At 42.7% G+C, this 24,822-nt stretch overlaps 1 protein-coding gene across 15 annotated transcripts in view; it reads left to right on the forward strand.

The window, feature by feature from the left end:
• The window catches only part of INPP4B (inositol polyphosphate-4-phosphatase type II B), a 267,679-nt gene that overhangs the window by 175,750 nt on the left and 67,107 nt on the right, over positions 1 to 24,822 (forward strand). For all 15 annotated transcript variants that reach the window (XR_015947735.1, XM_088660294.1, XM_088660300.1 and 12 more), the window contains 5 exons: positions 277 to 349; positions 7,826 to 7,973; positions 14,293 to 14,423; positions 18,217 to 18,321; positions 20,376 to 20,484. Coding sequence is in view for 14 of the 15 variants with exons in the window: in XM_088660294.1 (XP_088516420.1) it covers positions 277 to 349; positions 7,826 to 7,973; positions 14,293 to 14,423; positions 18,217 to 18,321; positions 20,376 to 20,484 (566 nt within the window). In the remaining variant the exon portion in view is untranslated. The remainder of the gene's footprint in view (positions 1 to 276; positions 350 to 7,825; positions 7,974 to 14,292; positions 14,424 to 18,216; positions 18,322 to 20,375; positions 20,485 to 24,822) is intronic.

Consider the following 24,822-nt stretch of genomic DNA (forward strand, 5'->3'; position numbering starts at 1 on the left):
TACTTACATTCACCCTTCAGATCTTTGTGCAAAGTTTGGGAGTGAAGGGGTAGGGCTGGCGAGCAAAGGAAATGTTGAAGTGGAACCAGCATGCACGGTCCTGATCTGCTACTCACTTTATATGCACACATGATCACTTGTTGCCCTCACACCTGAAGAGGGCTGGAGTACACTTGCTGTGTGTTGTGCCAATTTCAGTGTGTTTTATGACTCTTTTATACTTTATATGATGAATCCTCTCATAACATTCTAAATGTTTTAACTTTTGTTTTGTAGTGTGCCTTGGTTTATGAGTGTACATCTCCAGAAAACACCAGTAGTAAAGACAATTTACCTTTATTAAACGCAGGTATGTGTGCTAAGTCTATAATGATGGAAATAATTAATGTTCTATGCTACGTATATGCTACATGTATATAATTATGAGAAGGAGTTGGGCCCCCATGCTCATATGGTTTCTAACAAGAACCCGTTTATGAGCCAGTGTTTTTCAGCGACCTGGCTCCTGGGTAATATTCAACTTCATATTGAATCATATTTCCATAAATTAGCACCATACAAGAACTCGATCCATTCTGATGATATGTTAATTCTAAGAGAGTTAGAAGTTTTTATTCATTCATTCATTATAGGTAATAACACAATTAAACTGTAAATATAAATGAAACATAATAAACTAAAAGGCCACAAAGCCACAAAAGCATCATAAAACAGCCAGCCAGATTAAAAATGTATGTTAAAAACTTAGGAAAATGAAAAGGTTTTTGCCACTACAAGCTTTCCAGATGAACCTCTTTGGGTACAACTTATTTGGGCATGATTAATAATAATAATAATAATAATAATAATAATAATAATATAATAGTTTATTTATACCCCGCCCATCTGGCCAGGTTCCCCCAGCCACTCTGGGTGGCTTCCAACAAAATATTAAAATACAGAAATCCATCAAACATTAAAAGCTTCCCTAAACAGGGCTGCCTTGAGATGCCTTCTAAAGGTCTGGTAATTGTTGTTCTCTTTGACCTCTGGTGGGAGGGCATTCCACAGGGTGGGTGCCACTACCGAGAAGGCCCTCTGCCTGGTTCCCTGTAACTTGGCTTCTCGTAGCGAGGGAACCATCAGAAGGCCCTCGGCACTGGACCTCAGTGTCTGGGCAGAACAATGGGGGAGGAGACGCTGCTTCAGGTATACTGGACCGAGGCCATTTAGGGCTTTAAAGGTCAGCACCAACACTTTGAATTGTGCTCGGAAACGTACTGGGAGCCAATGTAGGTCTTTCAGGACCAGTGTTATGTGGTTTCAGCGGCTGCTCCCAGTCACCAGTCTAGCTGCCGCATTCTGGGTTAGTTGTAGTTTCCAGGTGACCTTCAAAGGTAGCCCAACATTGCAGTAGTCCAAGTGAGAGATAACTAGAGCATGCACCACTCTGGCGAGACAGTCTGCGGGCAGGTAGGGTCTCAGCCTGCGTACCAGATGGAGCTGATAAACATCTGCCCTGGACACAGAATTGTCCTGCGCCTCCATGGACAGCTGTGAGTCCAAAATGACTCCCAGGCTGCGCACCTGGTCCTTCAGGGGCACAGTTACCCCATTCAGGACCAGGGAATCCTCCACGACTGCCCGCCTCCTGTCCCCCACAAACAGTACTTCTGTCTTGTCGGGATTCAATCTCAATCTGTTAGCCACCATCCATCCTCCAACCGCCTCCAGGCACTCACATAGGACCTTCACCGCCTTCAGGGGTACCACCACTGAAAAGTCCTCTCTGGTGGGTACCTGCTTCACCTCAAGTGGTGGAGATACCTGCAGCAGGCCCTTCACTGAAGACCTAATGTATGGCTAGGTACATCTGAGACAGGCAGTCCTTTAAGTGTCTTGGTCCTAAACCCTGTAGTGCAAAGACCAGAACCTTTGAACTGAACCAGGAAACAGACTGAGAGCCATTGTCCCTGACATAACAGAGGCATAATGTAATAATAATCCTCAGTCCCTTTTAGTAATCTAGTGCATTCTGCACTAATGGCTAACTAGCACATGCAGGAGCCTAACTTGGACATTTCCAATGCATAGGTAACTGAGGGCAGGCTTATGTCTTTCTAGGTAAGGTTTACAACTGACATACCAGCCTAAGCTGGTAAAAGTACACGTACTTATTGTTGCAGAAGCATCCTGCACTTCCAGTGGGTGAAAGATGAATCAATGGGTGCCCCCAAGCTACAAACCTGTTGCTTCATGAGGAATACAACCCCGACTACCACAGGATTTACATCACTCATTTGATGAACCATACACCCAAAATACCTCTGACTTGCCTGGTTTCAGCTTTGGTTTATTGTCCCTCATGCAGACCATTATTGCAGCCGTAATTAAATTCCTTACTAGCAGTTAGCTTTGACCTGTGCTGTAATTTATCACTGCATCCAGGTGATACGGTGTATGCATTTCCCATCTGTTCTGCTTTGCCTGTAATGTATTTACTTTTGTATATGTATTGAAAGACGGGAATTGCAGCAGTAGCTGGCCATACATACCGAGAGTTATTGTGTTTATACACTGCATTTCAGTGTCTTGAACAGTTTATTGTTATTGTTTACAATTCTGGAAGTAGATAGGGGGCTGGGGACACATGCTTACATGTTTGGCTTTTTTTTAAAAAAAAATCTCTAAAGCTTAAAGGCCTTTGGCATTGTTCTTGATCACTCTTAATATATGAAGCTCAAGCTCCAAGTGAGTTATGAAGTAGTGACTAAGAGTCGGAATGAAGTATCAATGGTTAATCTCATAGATGCTCATAACTATTTTATTTTTATCTCGAGACATTTTGGTTTTTACTGCTATTCATATATAAAGCTAGAATCTTAAAATTAAAATAATATATTTTCTCTCTGTGTGTGTGTGTTATGAAAATGTGATCTTTTTAAAATGAAAATGAAAGGAACAAAATGTTAGAAAGGTAATGGGCATGTTAGAGGAAGTGGAGTGCCTCTGATGATCTTGCCTTTTTGCTGCTCCTTTCCAGAAACCTGTGCTGCCTGAAGTGATGCAACACTATATATATATATATATATATTTATATATAGACGTTTTCTTTGAACTTCATTTTTTAGTAGTATATATGAATCATTAGTAACTTTTTGTGTTGCATATATTTCATGGATCAAAATGTGGGTTAGTATCTATTAGGAAACATTATGTCCCACAGGAGTGAGCAATATTACAATAGGTTAATGAGGCTATTTGTTTCAGAGATCATATGTAATGGGTTGTGTTCTGAGAACCCACATAAAGGACCTGAACTAGGATTCTACAGTAGGCTAAGGCAGGCATTGGCAAACTCAGCCCTCCAGCTGTTTTTGGACTACAACTCCCATCATCCCTATCTAACAGGACCAGTGGTCAGGGATGATGGGAGTTGTAGTCCCAAAACATCTGGAGGGCCAAGTTTGCCTGGGCTAAGGTGATGCCCTTCCTGCAAATAGACTGCTGCAAACATGGGGCTCATCCAACACTTCCCTTTGTCCCATGATTTCTTCCACTTGGTCCATGACTTCTGGGCACAGGTCCAAGAGTTCTTTCCTGTGTCCCAATACTTTTCCCAAGAAAATTTGCTGCTTACCGCTGAATCGGAACACACATCAATCCACACACACACACACCCTTAAATTTACATTTTCTCTGATTCAGCAGTAAACAGTGGGTTTTCCTGGGGAAAACAGTGGGACAAAAGAAAAAATATCTCAGACCTGTGTTTAGAAGTATGGACCAAACGGAAGTCTCGTTGAGCCCAACATTTCAAAAGCAGCCAAAGATCTGAGAGAGCCTGAAGGACGTGCAAGTCTCTAAATACCCACATGTAAAGCTTTAAAACTGTGTTCTAGTATCTGGTAGCAAGGATAGAAGTTGGGTGTGCAGCAGAGGTTCGTCATTTTCAAATAAATCCATCATTTTTATTGTTCATGGGGTGGAGAGGAGACAGCAAGGGAGTTAGCCACTTTTGATGTCCCCTCCACACCTTCAAAGCAACACCTAGGAAGAGGTTATTCAAGCCTTAAGTAGACAGAGAGCAAAGGGGCATCACTTGCTTAAGTTGTTACTCCATAGGTATCTATGAAAGGTCTGTGTGGTTCTTGAGGAGAGACAAGAACTGATGTAACTGGCTCGCCTCACGATAAAGTCTGAACAGGTAGGTAGCTGTGTTGGTCTGCCGTAGTCTGAACAAAATTAAAAAAATTCCTTCCAGTAGCACCTTAGAGACCAACTAAGTTTGTCATTGGTATGAGCTTTCATGTGCATGCACACTTCTTCAGATACACTGAAACAGAAGACACCAGACTCTTATATATAGTGAGGAGTTGGGGAGGGGGTATTACTCAGAAGGGTGGTGGGAATGGGTGATTGGCTGATAGGTATGGTAAACCTGTTGACGACTGTTAACGACTCCCATTGGTCTTACAGGAAAAAGCAAGGGGTGAGATGGCTAAAAATAGCTTTGACATGTGCATGCACACAAAAGCTCACACCAATGACAAACTTAGTCTCTAAGGTGCTACTGGAAGGAATTTTTTAATTTTGTTTCGAAAGATATGGAGGTCTCGTACACCCCAGGTAGTGTGGTTGCTGACCTTGAGCCAGACATCTTGGAGAGTGAAGTCAAATGGGCCTTAGAAAGCACTGCTAATAACAAAGCCAGTGGAAGTGATGATATTCCAGCTGAACTATTTAAAATTTTAAAAGATGATGCTGTTAAGGTGCTACACCCAATATGCAAGCAAGTTTGGAAAACTCAGCAATGGCCAGAGGATTGGAGAAGATCAGTCTACATCCCAATTCCAAAGAAGGGCAGTGCCAAAGAATGCTCCAACTACCGCACAATTGCGCTCATTTCACACGCTAGCAAGGTTATGCTTAAAATTCTACAAGGCAGGCTTAGGCAGTATGTGGACCGAGAACTCCCAGAAGTGCAAGCTGGATTTCGAAAGGGCAGAGGAACCAGAGACCAAATAGCAAACATGCGCTGGATTATGGAGAAAGCTAGAGAGTTCCAGAAAAACGTCTACTTCTGCTTCATTGACTATGCAAAAGCCTTTGACTGTGTCGACCACAGCAAACTATGGCAAGTTCTTAAAGAAATGGGAGTGCCTGATCACCTCATCTGTCTCCTGAGAAATCTCTATGTGGGACAAGAAGCTACAGTTAGAACTGGATATGGAACAACTGATTGGTTCAAAATTGGGAAAGGAGTACGACAAGGTTGTATATTGTCTCCCTGCTTATTTAACTTATATGCAGAATTCATCATGCGAAAGGCTGGACTAGATGAATCCCAAGCAGGAATTAAGATTGCCGGAAGAAATATCAACAACCTCAGATATGCAGATGACACAACCTTGATGGCAGAAAGTGAGGAGGAATTAAAGAACCTTTTAATGAGGGTGAAAGAGGAGAGCGCAAAATATGGTCTGAAGCTCAACATCAAAAAAACCAAGATCATGGCCACTGGTCCCATCACCTCCTGGCAAATAGAAGGGGAAGAAATGGAGGCAGTGAGAGATTTTACTTTCTTGGGCTCCTTGATCACGGCAGATGGTGACAGCAGTCACGAAATTAAAAGACGCCTGCTTCTTGGGAGAAAAGCAATGACAAACCTAGACAGCATCTTAAAAAGCAGAGACATCACCTTGCCGACAAAGGTACGTATAGTTAAAGCTATGGTTTTCCCAGTAGTGATGTATGGAAGTGAGAGCTGGACCATAAAGAAGGCTGATCGCCGAAGAATTGATGCTTTTGAATTATGGTGCTGGAGGAGACTCTTGAGAGTCCCATGGACTGCTAGAAGATCAAACCTATCCATTCTTAAGGAAATCAGCCCTGAGTGCTCCCTGGAAGGACAGATCGTGAAGCTGAGGCTCCAATACTTTGGCCACCTCATGAGAAGAGAAGAATCCTTGGAAAAGACCCTGATGTTGGGAAAGATTGAGGGCACTAGGAGAAGGGGACGACAGAGGACAAGGTGGTTGGACAGTGTTCTCGAAGCTACGAACATGAGTTTGACCAAACTACGGGAGGCAGTGCAAGACAGGAGTGCCTGGCGTGCTATGGTCCATGGGGTCACGAAGAGTCGGACACGACTAAACGACTAAACAACAACAATGGTCAGATATTTAAAATATGTGTCTTGCAGAGATAACAAGCCTATATTTCCTAAACACTGTTGGTCCCTCCAAGCATAGCAGCTGAGATTTTGAATAATTGACCTACAGTCCTGCTGCAGTTTGGAATTGAGCCAATTCAGCCTGTAGTTTAACTTCTTTTTTTCTTTGTTTATTGCATTTATATCCCACCTTTTTCTCTTAAGGAAGTCAAGGTGACGCACATGGTTCTGCACTCCTCATTTAATCCCCACAATTACCCTGTGAAGTAGGTTAGGCTAAAGAGGCAATCACTGGCCCAAGGCCACCCAGTGTGTTGCCAGAAAACAAGCTCTCTCTTATAGATTTTGACCAATATACACCTAGCAGACAATCCGCATAATAATTAGGGGACTTGAGTCAGATACAAGGAGTAAATAAATTTCTCTCAGTAATTGGAAATCACAGTAGAAATAAGTTTGAAATGTGGCTGAAATGTGCCGCTAACCTGACTACCCTAGGTTCAGAGACATTTCACAACTGCTGCAATTCAGTTGTAGCTCAGAAGCACCTTGGCTAGCTTTTGTGGACTCAAAAGCTTGGTTCATGCTTTATAAGGGTTTGTGTTTGCTTGTGTAGTTACACTAAGTCTGTCAAACTCTTAATTATGATCAAGATATCTTTGTCTTTGATGTTAAACTCTTCTTTCCCTTGGCTTCAGCCCTTTCTGTTTGTTCCTGGTTAAGGGGGAAAGAGTTTTACCAGGATGATATGCTGCACCAAACCTTGGCTTAGCTGCCCTGCCACACTAAGCTAAAAGGGTTGGGGAAGACCAAAGCAGGTGTGGGCTCTGCAGCACATCCATGTAGTCCTGGTAAGCTATGGTTTGGCTTTCCCGTGTTGTCCAAACAGGCTTGCCAATGAGAGCTTGCTAATGGATGGAAAGTTATCTCCCATAGTTGCTATGGCACTTGCAAGCCCATGGCCAAAGGAAAAAGGATTCCAAATCTAATACCTTGAATTAATGTCCCAATTTTTGAATATATGAACTAGCCCTGTTGGCAAGGGTCTGTGGATGAAACATACCATTTCCATTGTTGTTTATCTACAGCATAGCTAGTTTTATCAAACGATTTTGGAAAGTATAATGAGATTCTATGTGATGAGATCATTTTGAATCTGCACGGCTAGTAAAAAGAAACCAGCTGAACCACCACAAAAGTGCTTCAAAAGATGAAGTATATTTTATTTAAAGCAAAACAAAAAACAACAATGGATGTGGAGCCAGGAGAATATTATCATTCATAACACATGATCATAATGTCATCAGCTGCTCACTGAGATTTCACTGTTTATTTCTCAGCCAAGTTCTTATATCCTAGGAATCCGTGCCAGTAGTCCTGAGTTTTTAATCTTAGTGCAGCTGAGGTAATAAATCCAGCATCTAGTGTTCTAAGTAGAATTTAATTGTCTTTTGTTTGGGTAGCATAACTTAAGGGACTCTCCCTTTAATTTATTGAAATAAATTAAATAATAATAATAAATTAAATGCAGAATAGATTTATTTGTGGGGTTTAATTTTTAAAATACAGCGAGAAAGAGATAAATTACTTCGATAATAAACCACTGTGATAGCTTTTGAACAAAAATATAGCTGCGATTAAGCAACCCCATCATTTTTTTCCCTTTTGCAGTGTTAAAAAACCCGATCTGTAAGTTATATAGATTCCCCACTTCTGACAACAAGTGGATGTGTGTACGAGAACAGATGTCTGAGAGCACTCTTTCTTTTCATATTCCCAAGGAACTCATCAGCCTGCACATAAAGGAGGATATGAGAAGGTAAGGGAAACAGCATGAAAAAGTAAAAGCAAGCTATAAAACTGTCTTAATAACATTGGTAATAGAAGTTGAGTGAAATCCATGAGTTCACTGCTAGGAATCCACACAGTTTCAACCTGTTCAGTCTGCCAATGTTGGGACTGAGCTGCAGGCAGCTGCCACAGGTGAGCCCAGAGGACAAAGTCAGAAGCCCGAGCAGAGGAATGGTGGAGGCTGGCCTCTTAGGGCAAGTGGGGCACTGCCCCACCAACCTCGGCCAGCTCCCACCTGCCTTCTTATTTCCAACCAGCTCCAGAGGTGACACTAGCTATCAGTTTCATCTCAGCATTTCCCTCATAAAACTCAGCAGGGAAGAGAATGGGGACAAAGCTGGAAGGAGTTACTTCTGCCTGCCATTGGCTCCATTGCCTACACACCATACATTCAAAGCACATTTGTAGCACTTTGGCACCTGTGACTTCCCCCAAACAATCCTGGCTACTGTAGCTTACATCCCACAGAGCTACATTTCCCAGCATCCTTACCAAGTTGCAGTTCCCAGGATTATTTGGGGGGGGGAAGCCATATACTTAAAATGCACCATAAGCTTCACCTACTGTCGACCTACCTGCCTTCTGCCATACCTGTTCCAATGGTCACCAACAACCACTGCACAGAAAGGCCACTAAGACCCTGTTGCTCATGCAAGGTCCCAGTTGCAGTAGAGGTCTTTGGGTCCAATGGGCAGCAAAGTAGGTGAGGCAAGTCCATGGTGTGAGAATATTTCATTGCCAGAAAGATGTTCCAAGCTGCGGTTCTGATAGCTCAATGTGCAGGGCAGCTGCACAGAGAAAAGAAGGGCCCCAGTTTGAGCCTCAGGGGATCCTCACAGCTACTGGGAAGTTAAGACTTCTGTTGTTTATTGGCATGGAGCTGAGGTCTGTAGCCAGGAGATTTATGATAAAAGAGGTCTCTAAGAATACACAGAGACAGTTCGCCAAATGTGAGGCAACAAAAAGCTAAATACAAGTCTAATGTTGTAAAGCTTAGTGTTTTAATTTTAATTGAGCTAGATTGTAAATGCCTTCTGCTACTTATTTATTACTGTGTTTGTTTATAACATTTATGCCCTGCCTTTTAGTCAAAAAAGCTCTCCGGTGTCATTCAGACTGCAGTTTATTCATTTTCCTGATGTTTCCTTGTTACTTTGTGCATTATGTTTGACCTTTCACATGACATAAAAGCCATTCTGGAAAACCAATGGGATGTAATAGAATATTGCATGTGTTTGTCCCTCATTTCCGTGTTCCAGATCCAGTATAATATTTGCAGTTCTCTTAGCTTGGAATATCTTGGGTGTACTATATACCTTTCTCTCCAGCTCGCTGTTACTGTCAAATCACTTCTGAAAAGACATAACACACGTGAAAGGGAAAAAAGCAACCTCAAGCGCAGGTTCTTAAGGTTACGACTGATGTCATGGTGGTTCTTGCTGTTGGTATCTAATAAAGAGCAGTCCCTCCCTTCCCTGAAGTCCCCAATAGAGAAACCAGCCAGGGATCATCTCTACAGAATTTCAGACGTCAGGTCAAAACAATTCTATTTGAGGAGATCTTTGCAACATGAATTTTTCTGGTGTTTATGTTTTATTTATTTTTTCTTTGTAAGACACTTTATAGCCACATGTAAAAATGGGCTGTACATTTTTAAAATAAATAAATAGATAGGCTTAAAATGGACTTTGATTGCAGCCTTATCTTTCATGCTTTATAATGAGTTATAAAGCCATGAACTACAATTTTACTTAGCTCATACTAATCATGTTTCTTCATCATAACGATCCTAATTTTAATCCGAATGCAATTGATATCAGTGATCCTATGAAAACATCAAATTCAGACTGATTTCTGTGGTAGATAGCCAGTGTGAATGACCCAGTGTGAATGAGTGCTGAACAGATTAACATGATGAAAGCCTATGGGCAGTTTAATTACATTGTTCCAATCACCCAGAGCATCAATCCTTACTTTCAATGTTGGAAGTTATTGATTGTAAATAGGGCATTCTGATAGTCATCAATCCATTAATCTTGCCACAGGCATATGCTTAAACATAATGAAATTAAGTCATTAAGAGAGTAACATCATAGATTTAACTATGCTTCTTTTCTTTAACCTTAGCTGATTGTTATATTAACACTGCAAGGAAACACAATGAATAGGAGCTAACTGTATGGTTTATAATTACATATAATTAATAAGAAAAAGTAAAGATACATTTAAAGTTGTCATGCAGCTATGTCTAAAATCCAGCTCAATCAAAAATACCATTTCTAAGTATTTTTAATAGCCAAGTTTTATTTCCAATGAAACCCTCAGTCCACCGCATGTGTTTTTTCTTCTAATCCATTATTTCACAATATGGCAAAAATCCTGCAAGCATACAGATTCACCCGCTCCTACTGGGATATGCAAACCAAGCAGTATGCAAAGCTTAAGATCTAAATCTAGTAAAGTGATCATGGAAGGGGTGCTTTAAGAAGATATTGAGAGCTATAGTCTGCCTTCAAAAATATGCAAATGATTCCCAGTAGAAGTTAATGAGAACAGCATGCATCTGCATTGAATGAAGGGTTTAGCACTTATACAAAAAAGGATTTTCACTGTTTTATGCAACATTTTGCCACCTGCTCCTGATTTCAGATTAACCTTTAAGAAGGGGGCCTTCTGAGAATGTAACTTCCAAATGCAGGCAAACTTTGTATAGAACTTGTTATTTAGGATTCATGTGATCCCCAAACTGTATCCTATCCTGACACAGCTCAAACTCAGACCCATTTAACTTTAATACATACACACACGAAAGGAGGAGAAACTTTCACACTTTGGTTTTTATGTTATTTTAAACGTTTCCTCTTCTCTGTTGACATTTGGAGTTCAAGCACTCAGCAGAAGTTGAATTAAATACTGGATCCCTTTTGAAGGAGCACACATTACTCTGGATATAATCACAAAGATATTCTGAGTTTAGGAAAAATAAGATATTCCTAGTTCTGTATAAATAAGGGGGAGATTCATTGAGCCATGCTTGTTCTTGCATCTCAGCAAGAGAGACATAAAAGACGCTTCCTCTCCCAAGGCGAGGATGGAGAACAGGGAAGTAGAAAAGGAGATCAGCAAACCTAAGAATATCAGTCCAGCACCTGAGGGAAGGACAGCATATTTTAGGTCAGAGAGGACAGTCTAGGAAACTTGGAGATTGCTCTGCCTGTTTACTCTTGGTACACCTGCCTCCACTGCACCCCAACGCTTCCATCATCCTCAGCAGAGCTCACAGTGGCGAACAACAGTAAAATTACAACCGTTAAAGAAGTATAACAGTAAAAAAATAAAAAGAACGCTCGCTAATAGCAGACTAAAAGGATAAGAGAATAAAAGCAGCAGCTTTATAAGCTGTTTCACTACAGTAGCTTCCAACAAGTTAAAATTAATTACCAAAGCCTTCCTAAAGAGGAAGGTTTTAACAACATGGTAGAATGCTATTAAAGATGGGGCAAGAGAAGCTGCTTTTGAGAGGACGTTATAGTGTACTGAAGACCTCAGTAGGTAGGCGGACCCATTTGGTAGGGTTCTTCTCAGATAGATACCCTGATCCTGGCCCTATTGCTGTCAGAGCAAAATGAAGAAAGATATAATACAATGCCATAAAACTGTTACTAACAATAATATAAAAAAATACAGTACAGTACCTAAGCACTAGACAATTTTCATATTGAAAAATCAGCAGGCTTGGGGGAACAAGCCTTAATACTGTAGGTATGTCCTAAATATTGCAATTGTGTAGATGTGATGCACATACCTGAGTGGCTGCCTCCCTGAAATAAGTTTTTCTCTCTCTAGTAAATGTTTAAAAGATCTCTGGAGACATGCTAGCCTACCTATTGAAGAAGATATTCCTTCAAATATATCAGACCCGAGGCATCTAGTTCCTGGAGAATAAGTGTTTTGCTAAGTGTTTCCCATTTTCCTGAGTGATGTCAAGTCCAAGGACTATGCTAGAGGATTTAGTTTCCTTTGGATGAGAGAGCACTGCAGGCTAATGGTGCTTTTGTAATATTTGAAGTATTTACAAATGAAGTAAATAACAGCAAAAAGCAACCCCCCCCCCACTGACCCTCCATCAAGTTTGAAGATAGTGACAAAGTAGCCCCATTGTACTTGATTTTATATACTGCTTTGGTGACAGAGTCCCTGAAATGGATTGCAATAAAAACATCATAGCATAAGAAAATACCACTACCACCATGGCTGGCTGCTTCTAATCCAGGAATTGGTCCTCCTCATTCTCCAAGTTCAAAGTGATAACTCCTATCTTTCAACCTCCCACAACACCCCTGCAGAACACTAGTCTAAGACCCTTCTTGACGGTGAGCTGTCCATAGTATCCAAGGCTGTCAGAAGAGCCAAAAGAATCACCATGGTCACATTCCCCCTATTTATCTTCTGATACAGGTCCTCTGTAAAGGTGACTAAGGCTATCTACATACTTATCTATAGTGATGACAATTTTACTAAATCCATGTAGAAGTAGATCAAGATAATCCGTTTCAGCTTTGAATTGGTAAGCTGGTGCCCACTTAACCACCCTGGTAGGAAAGGTTGATTAGACATTAGTCTGCAGTTACACAGCATACACCCCCACCCCCCCAAACTCAACAACAAACATGCTTTCTTTTCAGTATCAGGACCACTTCTTACCTTGGAAATGCATTTGAATTAGCAAAAGGCAATTCAGCTGTGAGGGCCAAGGTCAAGGAGATGCATTGTAGGGCATTCGGCTCCAACTGTTTTGTCTGCATCATAGGATGCCCACAAATGAATTTAATCCAGTACAGGAGAAGACTCTGCATACTTCTGTAGTCAATGTAGCAACCATGTACAAAACCAAATTGTCAGCTTTAGCAGCAACACTTTATCACATGCTTTCAGGCAGCACTAGATGAGGTCAACTTCCAGAAGACTGGACAGGAAACCTGGCAACTTGCTTACGGATTTCCTTTTGTAATATCGGTGACATGATGATTTTCCATGACACTGACATTTTCACTTAGGATAAAGATTAATGAGGTCAGGAATGTATCGTGGTGTGATATGTTTAAAAAGGCAAATGGGATTTTTACTTAAGCTAATGTTTTAATTGGTTTTTGTTTTTAGTATCAAACATTGTTACTCACACAGTTGTTAGCATCTGTCTGTCTTGGGAGACAACAGAGGAGGGCATCTTGGAGGCTGAAGTCGAACTGTTGAAGAGTTATAGTGCCCAGTGTGGCTGTAGAGACCAGTATGGGAGAGGTATATTTTGCTGCAGCTGGGGGAGATGAAGGCATTTGGTTGTGCTGCTGCAGGTGCACCATGGCATTTCTTCTATTTGCACTCCTCCCAGCAGCCATTCCACTTCTGGTCATGGCTGTGGATACACAACCTGACGGTAGAGGCACTGCAGTTGTCTGCAAGGGATTCCATCACACAATAGGTTTATATTGCCAGTTGTTGAGCTGTACTGCCTCACACAGGACCGGCGAGGTTATTTTCATGTGGAATGTGATTATTTGCAATCCCATGCAACTGGGCCAAGTAAAAATAGTAATAAATTAAGACCAATGGAATGGACTCTCTTCTTCTAGAAGTATTAACCATGCTTCATTCTCACATAAAAGGCCCTCAGACACCACAATAACAATGACTTTTGTCTGGACAATTTGTGTCTGGACTTGGTAGTGGGCTGGATGAAGATGAATTCTGAAAAGGTGAAGGCACTGTAGGTGGGTGGTTATTGGGTCTGGGACATAGATGTTCATCCTGCTCTGGATAGGGTTGTACTCCCTGTCCATACAGTTTGGTAGTAGTCCATTCAGCATTGCCACTTGATGTCTAGGTGACCTCAGTGGCTCAGATGCATTTTGGTTGTTTTTCCAGCTACAACTGTTCCTGGACAAGGACAGCCTCCACTATCAGAGGTAGCATACCTCTGAATAGCAGTAGCTGGGAATCACGGGGGGGCAGGTTGCTATTGCATTCACATCCTGCTCACTGGCTTTCCACAGACAACTGGCTGGCCACTGTGAGAACAGACAGGACTAGATGGACCGTTGACCTGATCCAACAGGTTCTTCTTATGTTCTTATGTATGCAATGCATGCGCTATACAACTGAACTACAGAATGGTGGTGTATGTGTGCCAGTAAAGATTTAACAATTTAATTGCCTATTGAACCGCTCATTAGTAGCTGAATATTTTTGTGTCATGGGGCTGATGCTGTGACTTTTTCCTTCTATCCTAGGAATCAGGACCTTAATGAACTCGGGGAACTTGCTCCACATTGGGACAATATGCGGAAAAGTGTTATTGCACACTGTGATCAAATGTTAACTCTCTACCAAAACATGCTTGCAGAACTTGGGAAGTATACAGGTATGAGACTGTTCTCACTGAAGAGTTGAATTAATGATCTGATGCTTTCTACACAGCTATGTGGCATGGGCGCCATACAGTTGATATCCTTGCCACCCAACTCCTGAAGAGTTCAGGAATGGCCCTTGAACATGTATGTTGCTCCCATCCTCTTGCTGCTTTCACTTGCTTTCCTCACAATAAGAAGAACTGAATGAGTGAACTAGAGATTCCTTAATTATTTGAATGCAGGACCTTCTGGAGCCTTGAAAATAAAGTTTGAAAAAACCCAGAGTCTCAAGCTGTGCACACACCATACATTTAAACACATGAATTTCCCTGAAGAATCCTTGGAAGAAATATATCACCAAACATATAAAAAGATAATTTAATCATGTGTGTGCACACTACTTTGTATCCATCCCTCCTTAAAGGCAGTCAGAGCTGCATCTTTTGAGTTCTCATATGATTTATGGTCTGGGGATTCCAAGCCAGACTCAAATAAACCACTCCTTGTTGTTGGCATCTGTCTGTCTCAAGAGATCATAGAGATCCAGGGGTGAAGTCAAACTGCTGTGTTAGCAGCACCGAAGTGACCTCCCCGGGGTGCATGTCTGGCCCATGTGTCTGGAGGTCCTGGGCTGCCCAAATGACATTACTCCCCCTCTCAGTCTTGCTGATGTTGTCCAAAGGAAAGCGGAGCAATACATTTAGCACCAGCTTGGCTGCCAGAGTTGCTGGAAGGAGGTGTACAAGGCGCCCCTTAGCAGTAAGGGAATATGTGAATGCCTGTGGTAGTGTGATACAAAGGTCCTGCTTGCAAATACGTATCTTGAGTTAATAATATGTGAACAATCATTATTCCTGTTTGGTCCACATCCTCTGGCCTCTCTTTCTGGAGTGGTGTAACTAACTGCATAAGACTTCAGTTAACCATAGTTTCCCATTATACCCAAACTGGGAAACTATGGGTACGAGGTCGCGATCTTAAACCATGGCTTAAAGCCCTGACTTGCTATGAATCTTATAGCCATAGTTAGCATGTAAACCCCCTGGCTTATCATGGCACAAGAAGAAGAGGGGGGAGGGGTGGCGGTGTGTGAGCAAGAGCACACAGGTTCAGTGGCATAGTAACAAGCTAGGCCACAGTAACAGTAAAGCTCATAGTTCTTTGGGTGTCCACTTATGCTTGGTAGGGACAGTGAGCTTTGGCAACTGGTGCATTGTGGAGACCATCTCCAATCACATACTCACAAGCTGGCAATTATCAAACTTGTATCCTGCCTTTCAGCATAAAAGCTTCCAAGATACCCATGGCAAAAGCACAAGGTCCTGACTATAACATGAGATGAATAATACTGTACAGGGCTACAGGGCTATTGTAAGGGTTATTTAGATAATATATGTAATACAGTGGAACCTCGGTTTATGAACACCTTGGTTTACGAATTTTCGGTTTACGAACGCCGCGGACCGATCTGGAATGGATTAATTCACTTTCCATTACTTTCAATGGGAAAGTTCACTTCAGTTTATGAATGCTTCAGTTTATGAACAGACTTCCGGAACCAATTACACCCATGCTTCGGGTTAAGTACGCTTCAGGTTGAGTACTCCACGGACCCGTCTGGAATGGATTAATCCACTATTCATTACTTTCAATGGGAAAGTTCACTTCAGTTTATGAACGCTTCAAGTTTAAGTACTCTGTGGACCGTCTGGAACAGATTAATCCACTTTCCATTACTTTCAATGGGAAAGTTCGCTTCAGTTTATGAACGCTTCAGTTTATGAACGCTTCAGTTTATGAACAGACTTCCGGAACCAATTGTGTTCATAAACCGAGGTACCACTGTATATGAATGCTTGATAATATATTTGTATTGGTCATTCATATTTTATGATTCCACAAATGCAAGGGGATAGTCTCCTTGTTCTGCCTATATGTATAGCATTATGTTGGATGCCACCATTCTAATGCTTTGCCCCTGCTACATCTTTCCACCCATGTTAAATTCAAACAAGTCCTTTCCCAAATTGTACTCTCTACAGGGCTGCTTCAGACCCCGTAGAAATCTTATAATGAAAGCTTTTCCTAATTCTAAATCATATAAACACAGTGTGCAAGTTATCAGTGAAAACAATGCACTTTCTGCTCTGCTGTTGTTGTTGTTGTTGTTGTTTAGTCATGTCCAACTCTTCGTGACCCCATGGACCATAGCACGCCAGGCACTCCTGTCTTCCACTGCCTCCCGCAGTTTGGTCAGACTCATGTTCATAGCTTCAAGAACACTGTCCAACCATCTCATCCTCTGTCGTCCCCTTCTCCTTGTGCCCTCCATCTTTCCCAACATCAGGGTCTTTTCCAGGGAGTCTTCTCTTCCCATGAGGTGGCCAAAATATTGGAGCCTCAGCTTCACGATCTGTCCTTCCAGTGAGCACTCAGGGCTGATTTCCTTCAGAATGGCTAGGTTTGATCTTCTTGCAGTCCATGGGACTCTCAAGAGTCTCCTCCAGCACCATAATTGAAAAGCATCAATTCTTCGGCGATCAGCCTTCTTTATGGTCCAGCTCTCACTTCCATACATCACCACTGGGAAAACCATAGCTTTAACTATACAGACCTTTGTCGGCAAGGTGATGTTTCTGCTTTTTAAAATGCTGTCTAGGTTTGTCATTGCTTTTCTCCCAAGAAGCAGGCGTCTTTTAATTTCGTGACTGCTGTCACCATCTGCAGTGATCAAGGAGCCCAAGAAAGTAAAATCTCTCACTGCCTCCATTTCTTCCCCTTCTATTTGCCAGGAGGTGATGGGACCAGTGGCCATGATCTTGGAATAAGGCTCTATGAAGCCTTATTTGGAATCCTTGATAGTTTGCAGCTTCCCATGATTGAAAGATGCAGGGCTGGGTGGTGGATGGGTCCTGAAAATCACAAACAGAAAGAAGCTTGTGGAAAGGGACTTTCCTGCCCCTTCCTCCCTAATTCAGCCTGTTTCCCCCCACTAAAAACAAAGTTGCTTCTAGGGGTCTGAACTTACGTGGAAATTGCCTGGTCTTATGCAGCCAAAATAGCAGCACAAGGGCAGATGAATAAGGTGTTTGTTGGTGGGGTGAGGGACAAAAATTGAGGACTGGGGCTGGAATGGAACCCTGAATACAGTGGCGGAGGAGGGGGAGCGGCCCTCCCCGGGCGCCATCTCTGAGGGGGGTGACAAGAAGGCACCCCAGAGGGGGCTCATCCCGCCGCCCCTGGGCATGGCGGCGCGAGCAGCTGCCATTGCGTGGCTGCAGCCGCGAGCAGAGGATCCCACCACCGTCTGTACAGTGCTGCTCCATGCGTGCGCCGCATATGCGATGCTGGGTGGTTTTCCCCACCCCATGGGCGGTTTGCCCCACTCTTTGACACCCCGCACCGGGTGCCAGAGAGCCTTCCTTTGCTCCTGCCTGAACACAAGCATTCCTCACTGTGACATTCCTCTTTTTGTAAACCCATAAACACAATATAGTTCAAATGTGGCGTCAAACATGCTGTGTACTGATTTTTAGCCATTAAGAACATCCATCACTAAACACAGGGGGTGGGTGAGACACAAACATTAGTTCGTTCTGTGAATTAAAAGCTATTTTGTCAACTGCTTTTGAGGTGCATGCTGAGAGAGACAGTTAGCAAGCCGATATTTCCTTGATGCACAACAACACATTAAAAGCAATTTGAAAATGCTGTCGATGTGGAAGTATTGTTCTGGCATTTTTAGAAAGGCAGAGCGTTACATGGGCACCTCAAATAATGATTCTGTTCACTTTTTCTTCCCAGGCTCTTCTTTCAAATCAAGCTGCAGTAAAGGAGAAAAGACACTAGAATTTGTTCCAATCAATCTACATCTGCAGAGGATGTATGTGCACAGTCCTCGGTTAAAAGGTAAGCTATATTCTGTGCACAGTTTTCTGCTTAGTAATTTGGTGCAGGTTTTGTCGTGGAAACTGTTTTTCTTCCAGACTCCTATTAGCTGCAGACTTTTAAATTTCAGCAGTTCTTCCCTGGAAATGCTCAGAGCATTTTAAACATTGCTCCTTGATCAAAATAAGTCAGTGTTTAATCAGATCTACCTTCAAGTCAATCATAGTTGCAGGTTTGTGGGACAAATATACGAAGCAATGCCATTTGCAGATAATAGTTGGGGAAGGTTGTAATTCAGTTCTTTATTCTTTTGAGCCAGAAGATTGTGCATAATTCACTGGGCTGTCTTTAGGTCTGTAGTCAGGCCTTTATCCACTGCATGCACCTAAGAGTGCTTCAACTAGGACTGAGACTCATTTGGGACCCAAACAGTAAGAAGACCTATTATTATTCCTATTACAGCTGTAACATGCTAGGGTAGAATTACTAGCCATTTCATCAGGCTGTCATGCTTCTCACATTTCAAAAGAATTATGATACAAACATTCAGACCCTATTTCTAAAAAATGAGTTCTTCTGGGTATCGCTGTTTTGTAAAACTGGAATTATATCCTAAAACAGTTAAACTTTTTTCTAATGTCTAGGAGCATATGTTGTCACTGTTGAAGCATTGCTATCGCCCACTGTGCTTATTATATTAAAACAGTTGCGTAGAATAGGAGAGTGTTTCTTTGTACACATAAATGAAACAAATGAAAAACAAAGCAGCAACTCTATTTGTTTCTTAATTTGTTTCTGTGAGGAACAAATGAAAATGTAGGGTAAACATGAAAAACCTTTCATTTCTTCCATGTGTTTCTCACTGGAGGTATTTCTAAAACTGATAGGAGTTATTGTGTTGCTTTGCTCAGCTCCACACTCAGCCTCCTCCACGCCCACAATATTTGTGATGGCCAGCCCCCTCCGAAAAGCTATTGGGGAGACCCATAACAGCTCAGTTCTCATGAGCTGTGTGGGGTTACAGGGAACATGCTTGCTTGTTTACCACCACCACCTCATGGAAACAAGGCTTTGCAGAGAAAAAATTAGGACTTTTATTATTTTCTCTTGATTCAGGCGTCACCCCAGTATGGCTCCCCTTTATTGCATATACAGCCCAACAAGACAACAACAAGAACCCACCAACAGCATATGAATCAATCTGGCTTACCTGACCCAACAAGCCCTCCCCCCCTCACAAATGCAAACAGATCTCACTGCAGCCAATCACAGACAACCAAACATACCCTGCTCCTCCAATACCTCTCACTACCCAGGAAATGCAATAAACGAATAGAAAGAAAACCTACCCAGCTGACGCTGACACAAAACCCCACACGTATATTATGCAAAAGAATATAAGCCTCACCACCCCACCCCACCTCTTCCCTCTTTTCTTCCCCAACCTTATACTGTACTCAACACTAATGTCTCACAACAAATGCAACTGATTTGTAAGAAAGACTGTACAACCTGAAAAAAGAAACAAGGTGTGTACTTTTGTAAAACAATAAAATCTTTAATAAAAATAAATTTTAAAAAGAATAAGCTGATACCTTCCAAATCAGTTAGTTGATTGGTGGGATCAGTTTTATATTGTTTGGAGAGCATTTCCAGGAATACAATGACAAGATATATTCAAGGCACATCTTGTAACCTTACATTAATGTTCTGGAAGTGGCAGGATTGGCCCATCTTTGAGGCGGACTGAAGCAGTTGCCTCGAGTGTTGGAATCCCACATGGTGGTGCCCTGGTGGTTGCCCCGCCCATCCTTGATGCCACAGCTGGGGTCCTGTGGGAGTGGCAGCTTCTGGCAAGATCTTGTGAGAGTTCTGTGAGATCTCACCAGAAGTCATTGCCATAGCTGGTCAACGAGGCTTCAGCAGGGGACAGGGTGGGAGCAGGTGTCAAAATGGAACAGGCCATCTCGGAACAGTGCTTCAAAATAAAGGACCTTACTGTCATAAGCAGAGGCTCCTAGTACAATCACATATATTTGTATGCAAGTCTCAATATTTATCTGTTCCTGTTGCAGATGCTCTTTATGATGTCATCACAGTAGGAGCCCCTGCGGCACATTTTCAGGGATTTAAAAATGGTGGTCTTCAGAAACTACTAAATAAATTTGAGGCAGAAAGGCGAAAGTAAGTATATTGACCGTAACTTTTATACATTATATGGTCCTCCTGTTTATCAGTCTTGCTGCTTAAATGCTTTTCCATCACATTTAATGACAGTTGTAATTTTCAGGCTTACTGTAGATTTGCAGTACTATGAGTAATGGACAAAGTGAGCACATAGCCATATGTGTGCTCACAAAATATAGACCTCCATTATTCTCATTTTACAGATGGGTAACTGAATGAAGATGAGAAAGAGCAAGTTGCTCAGCGACATCTAGTTCCAGCATCTTAGCCACAGTACCAAAATTCAATTTTCCATTGATAGAATAGATACCGGTAGTGAGGTTACAGAGTTACATGTGCCTCTCCAACATATTTAATCTTTAAAAAGAAAAGGAAAAGATTTAACTAGGTATATTGCTTTCAAACCCTTTCAGCTTTGTAGTATGTAGGGCACTCTCTGCTAGGGCTGGTTTTACCATTAGGTACCCTTAGGGGCAGGCAGCAGTGGTTAAGTGTTGAAGAACAGAGCTGTGTGTGCCAGGAAGCTGCCTTCAAATGTGGTCTTATTGCATATGTTGCATATTCACCTACCAGTCTGGTCAGCTTTGGTAAAGGGAATAGGAGGATGCCACTTTTATTTTTCTTTTTGTTTTTGTTTTGCCTCAGGCAACAAAATCTATTGGGCTAGCTCAAACTTTTGCCTATGCAATACTTTGTGTGCTTAACTTTTGATCATAGTGATTATGTTCAAATAGCAGTTCACCTAGGACAGAAATAGCCAGCTAGGTGCTCTCCAACAACTGTAATCAATCCTTACCATGGGCCGTGTTTGCTAACAGGAGCTGTAGTCCAAAATATATGGAGGACACAATGTTGGGCTAGCCTGGATGATACTTTCATGGTCTGGGTGAAATTGTAAAAGATTTTATTTCAAAGTACCAACTTTTGCTGTCATGTTGGCAATTGTGGTTATTCATATAATAACTACTTTAGGACTAGTTGGGAACAGAAAATTCTAATTAAAATGAACAAACAAAACTGATAGTAATTAATAAAGGTGTGTCATTAATTCCAGACTGCAGTCTTCAAGAGAATCTTTGTTCATGGTAGCACATCATCGGTTTAATTAGCTTCTGTTTCCTAACAGCTATTACAATTGTTATAGCAACTGCAATTGGCTTCTGTAGCTAGCTAAATAACACTTGTTATGCTCAGTCATGTATCCTAAATAGCAGTGAAGTACCACTACTTCAGGTCACCATTGCAGTACCTGAATATAAATTGTTTTCAAAGTATAGATTCTAACAGTGAATCGATGATTATATTGTAACACATGGTTGCTGATAACACTGAAATTATTTGTTTTCAAACTTAATCTTGAGGGGTGGTGGTGGTAGCATATTTGTATGTAGAACATGTAATGTAGAACAATGCAAAAGATTTGTCAAACCAGTTTCTGGCGATGGCCGATGGAGGCATTAGAATTTATTTAAGCAAACCATGAAGTTTTAAAGCTTGCAATCTCTTGGATTTGCTTAATGGAAGATACCACCACCTGTACCTACAGCTTTGCTTTCTTCTTATCCTTTTGCTCTTTTCCCTTTGGTGAAATAATGGGAGAAAAGCAATGTCCTGAATTTTACTTTTCAATTCTGCATTACTTTCTTCTTGTCAAGTGCTTTTCAAAGGGCTAATATTGGGCACTTAAGGCTATTAATGGCTGCTAGTCCTGATAGCTATGTTTTAATTCTGGTGTTGAAAGCAGTGTATCTCTGAATGCCAATTACTTGGGAACACAAGTGGGAAGAGCACTATTGTGCTCATGTCCTGCTTGTTAGCTTCTCACTGGCATCTGGTTGGCCAATGTGGGATCAGAAGGATGGACTTAGCAGGGCTCTTCTCATTTCTTAAAAACAAAACGGTCCTAAAAGAGCCAGATTTGTGGATGCACTAATGCATGAAATGTGGAACCAAGCTTCAAAGACCTATTTCATTCTAAATAAGGAAAATTATTTCACCATGGCAATGACAACTTTATGTTTGCATGGACATGTTTATTTAGCAGCCCCAAGACGGTTTGAGGCCACATAGCATTTTCCCGATCCAGCTTTTACAATTTAAATGTTTTGGTTTACCTCTCTGAGGCCTGGATTGCATAAAGAAGTAACACCTTGAGATGTCAGACAGAATATAATGTGAATAGATTAAAAGGCAGCAGCTGTTCTCTGTATGCTAATTGAAGTGAAATACTAAAAAGAAAGAGTGGAAGAGATTCTCTTCTCAGATAATCTGGGAAGGACTGTCAACGCTCTTGGACACCTAGGTCGTAGCAAATGTTCTTTTAAAAATATTTACTATTAATCTTCTTTTTAATTTCCAGTTTGAATATTAAGATGCTATTAAAATTGCTTTCATCCTATTAGCAATATTTTCTCCTTTATATGCTTGCCCTAATTTAATTCCTGTTTAATTTAATAGCACTGGTTAGAAAGCCCATTTAATTGATATTGTGAGTTTCAGAACTTGCAGGAAAAGGTATTCTTTTTCTCTTCCCAGATGTCATTCCATTAAAAAAAAAACATTTTGGGACAAAATACAACTGAGCAGTTGCTCTAATATTACATGTGAGCCAGGCAGGGTAAAAGTTTCTTAAAGCTACAAAATGCAGCAAGGTAAAGGTGTGTGTGTTGACTCCCTCATCCATGCACTCTTTTTTTCATCTCAAAAACAGACCTCCTTCACCTGTGGGGGGCGGGGGGTGAACACACATGTATTAAAATACATGTTGTTGCCCTACCGCTTTGCCCTAAGGCTACGATTCTAGGGAAACCAGGATATGAGGGCAGGGGAGGGAGACTAACACTCATTCCTGGGTGTCTGAACGATGGTTTAGCAGCTAGCCAGGAATGGAGTCTGAACTGGGTCTGTAAGTGTTGGTGTTTATTTTTTCTTTGAATGTTATTGCACCCTTCCTCCAGTATCCCAAAGGTCACCAGTAGTTGTGATACATATTTATTTCAGTTTAACCAGTTAGGTAGCTAAAGGGCAGATAACTAACTTAATGTTCTTCAAATACTTGCCAACCCTAATTTTAATGTAAGTTGCTCCTTAAAATTTCTCAGTACAGTGGTACCTCGGTTTACGAACACCTCGGGTTACGAACTTTCGGTTTACGAACCATCGAAACCCGGAAGTAAGTAACCCGAGGTTTCCGAGGCCCATGAAGGCCTCCACGGAGGCATCGGAGCGTCCGCGACTGGGACGCAGCCACGGAAGCGCTCTGATGCCTTCACGGAGGCAAACTGCGCAGAAAGAAGCCTTTCCCCGATGCAAGTGCCCTGCACTGCGGCCGCGTCTCAGTCAAGGCGGCTGAGTAAAGCGCGGGAAACCGGGGGGGGGTTCCCTTGGGAAGCTCTTACCGCGCGTTTAGAAAAGGGCTCCCAGCAGCAGCAGCAGCAGCAGCAGCAGTGAGAGGCTTGGCGAGTTGTTTCGCTGCACGGCGGTGGCGGCGCTCGCAGCTCTCCTTCCCTCTCTCCGCGTCGCAGGAGCACGAAGGTCCGCTTCTCTTGAGCCCTCCATGAGGCCAGCTCAAGAGAAGCGGGCTTTCGCGTCGCGCTCCTGCGACGCCTCTCCACCTTCGCCGTAGCACTCCTGTGGAGAGGCGTCGCAGGAGCGCGAAGGTCCGCTTCTCTTGAGCCCTCCGCGAGCCCTGCTGTCCGCTTCTCTTGAGCCCTGCTGCAGGAGAGCGACGGCGAAGTTGGAGAGACGTCGCAGGAGCGTGACGGCGAAGGCCCGGCCTCGCGGAGGGGTCAAGAGAAGCGAGGCCGGGCCTTCACCATTGCGCCCCTGCGGAGTGGAGAGGCTTGCGGTTGAGAGAAGCCGCCATCGCCGCCGCCGCTCCAACCAAAGCCAGACGCTCCAACCGCGAGCCACCCCGGCCAGTCCTGGCGTCTGGTGGCGGCGGCGGCTGCTCTGAGGAGGCTTCAGGAAGGTCGCCCGGCCGGCACCGCGGAGAGAGGGAAGGAGAGCTGCGAGCGCCGCCACCGCGGTGCAGCGAAACGACTCGCCAAGCCTCTCACTGCTGCTGCTGCTGGGAGCCCTTTTCTAAACGCGCGGTAAGAGCTTCCAAAGGGGACCCCCCCCGGTTTCCCGTGCTTTACTCAGCCGCCTTGACAGACGCGGCTGCAGCGCAGGGCACTTGCATCAGGGAAAGGCTTCTTTCTGCGCAGTTTGCCTCCGTGGAGGCATCAGAGCGCTTCCGTGGTTGCATCCCAGTCGCGGACGCTCCGATGCCTCCGTGGAGGCCTCCATAGGCCTAGGAAACCTCTTGGTAGACAGTAATTTTTTGTTAAATTG

This window comes from Zootoca vivipara, chromosome Z1 (assembly GCF_965207765.1).
Source record: "Zootoca vivipara chromosome Z1, rZooViv2.hap1.1, whole genome shotgun sequence".
Taxonomy (NCBI): Eukaryota; Metazoa; Chordata; class Lepidosauria; order Squamata; family Lacertidae; genus Zootoca; species Zootoca vivipara.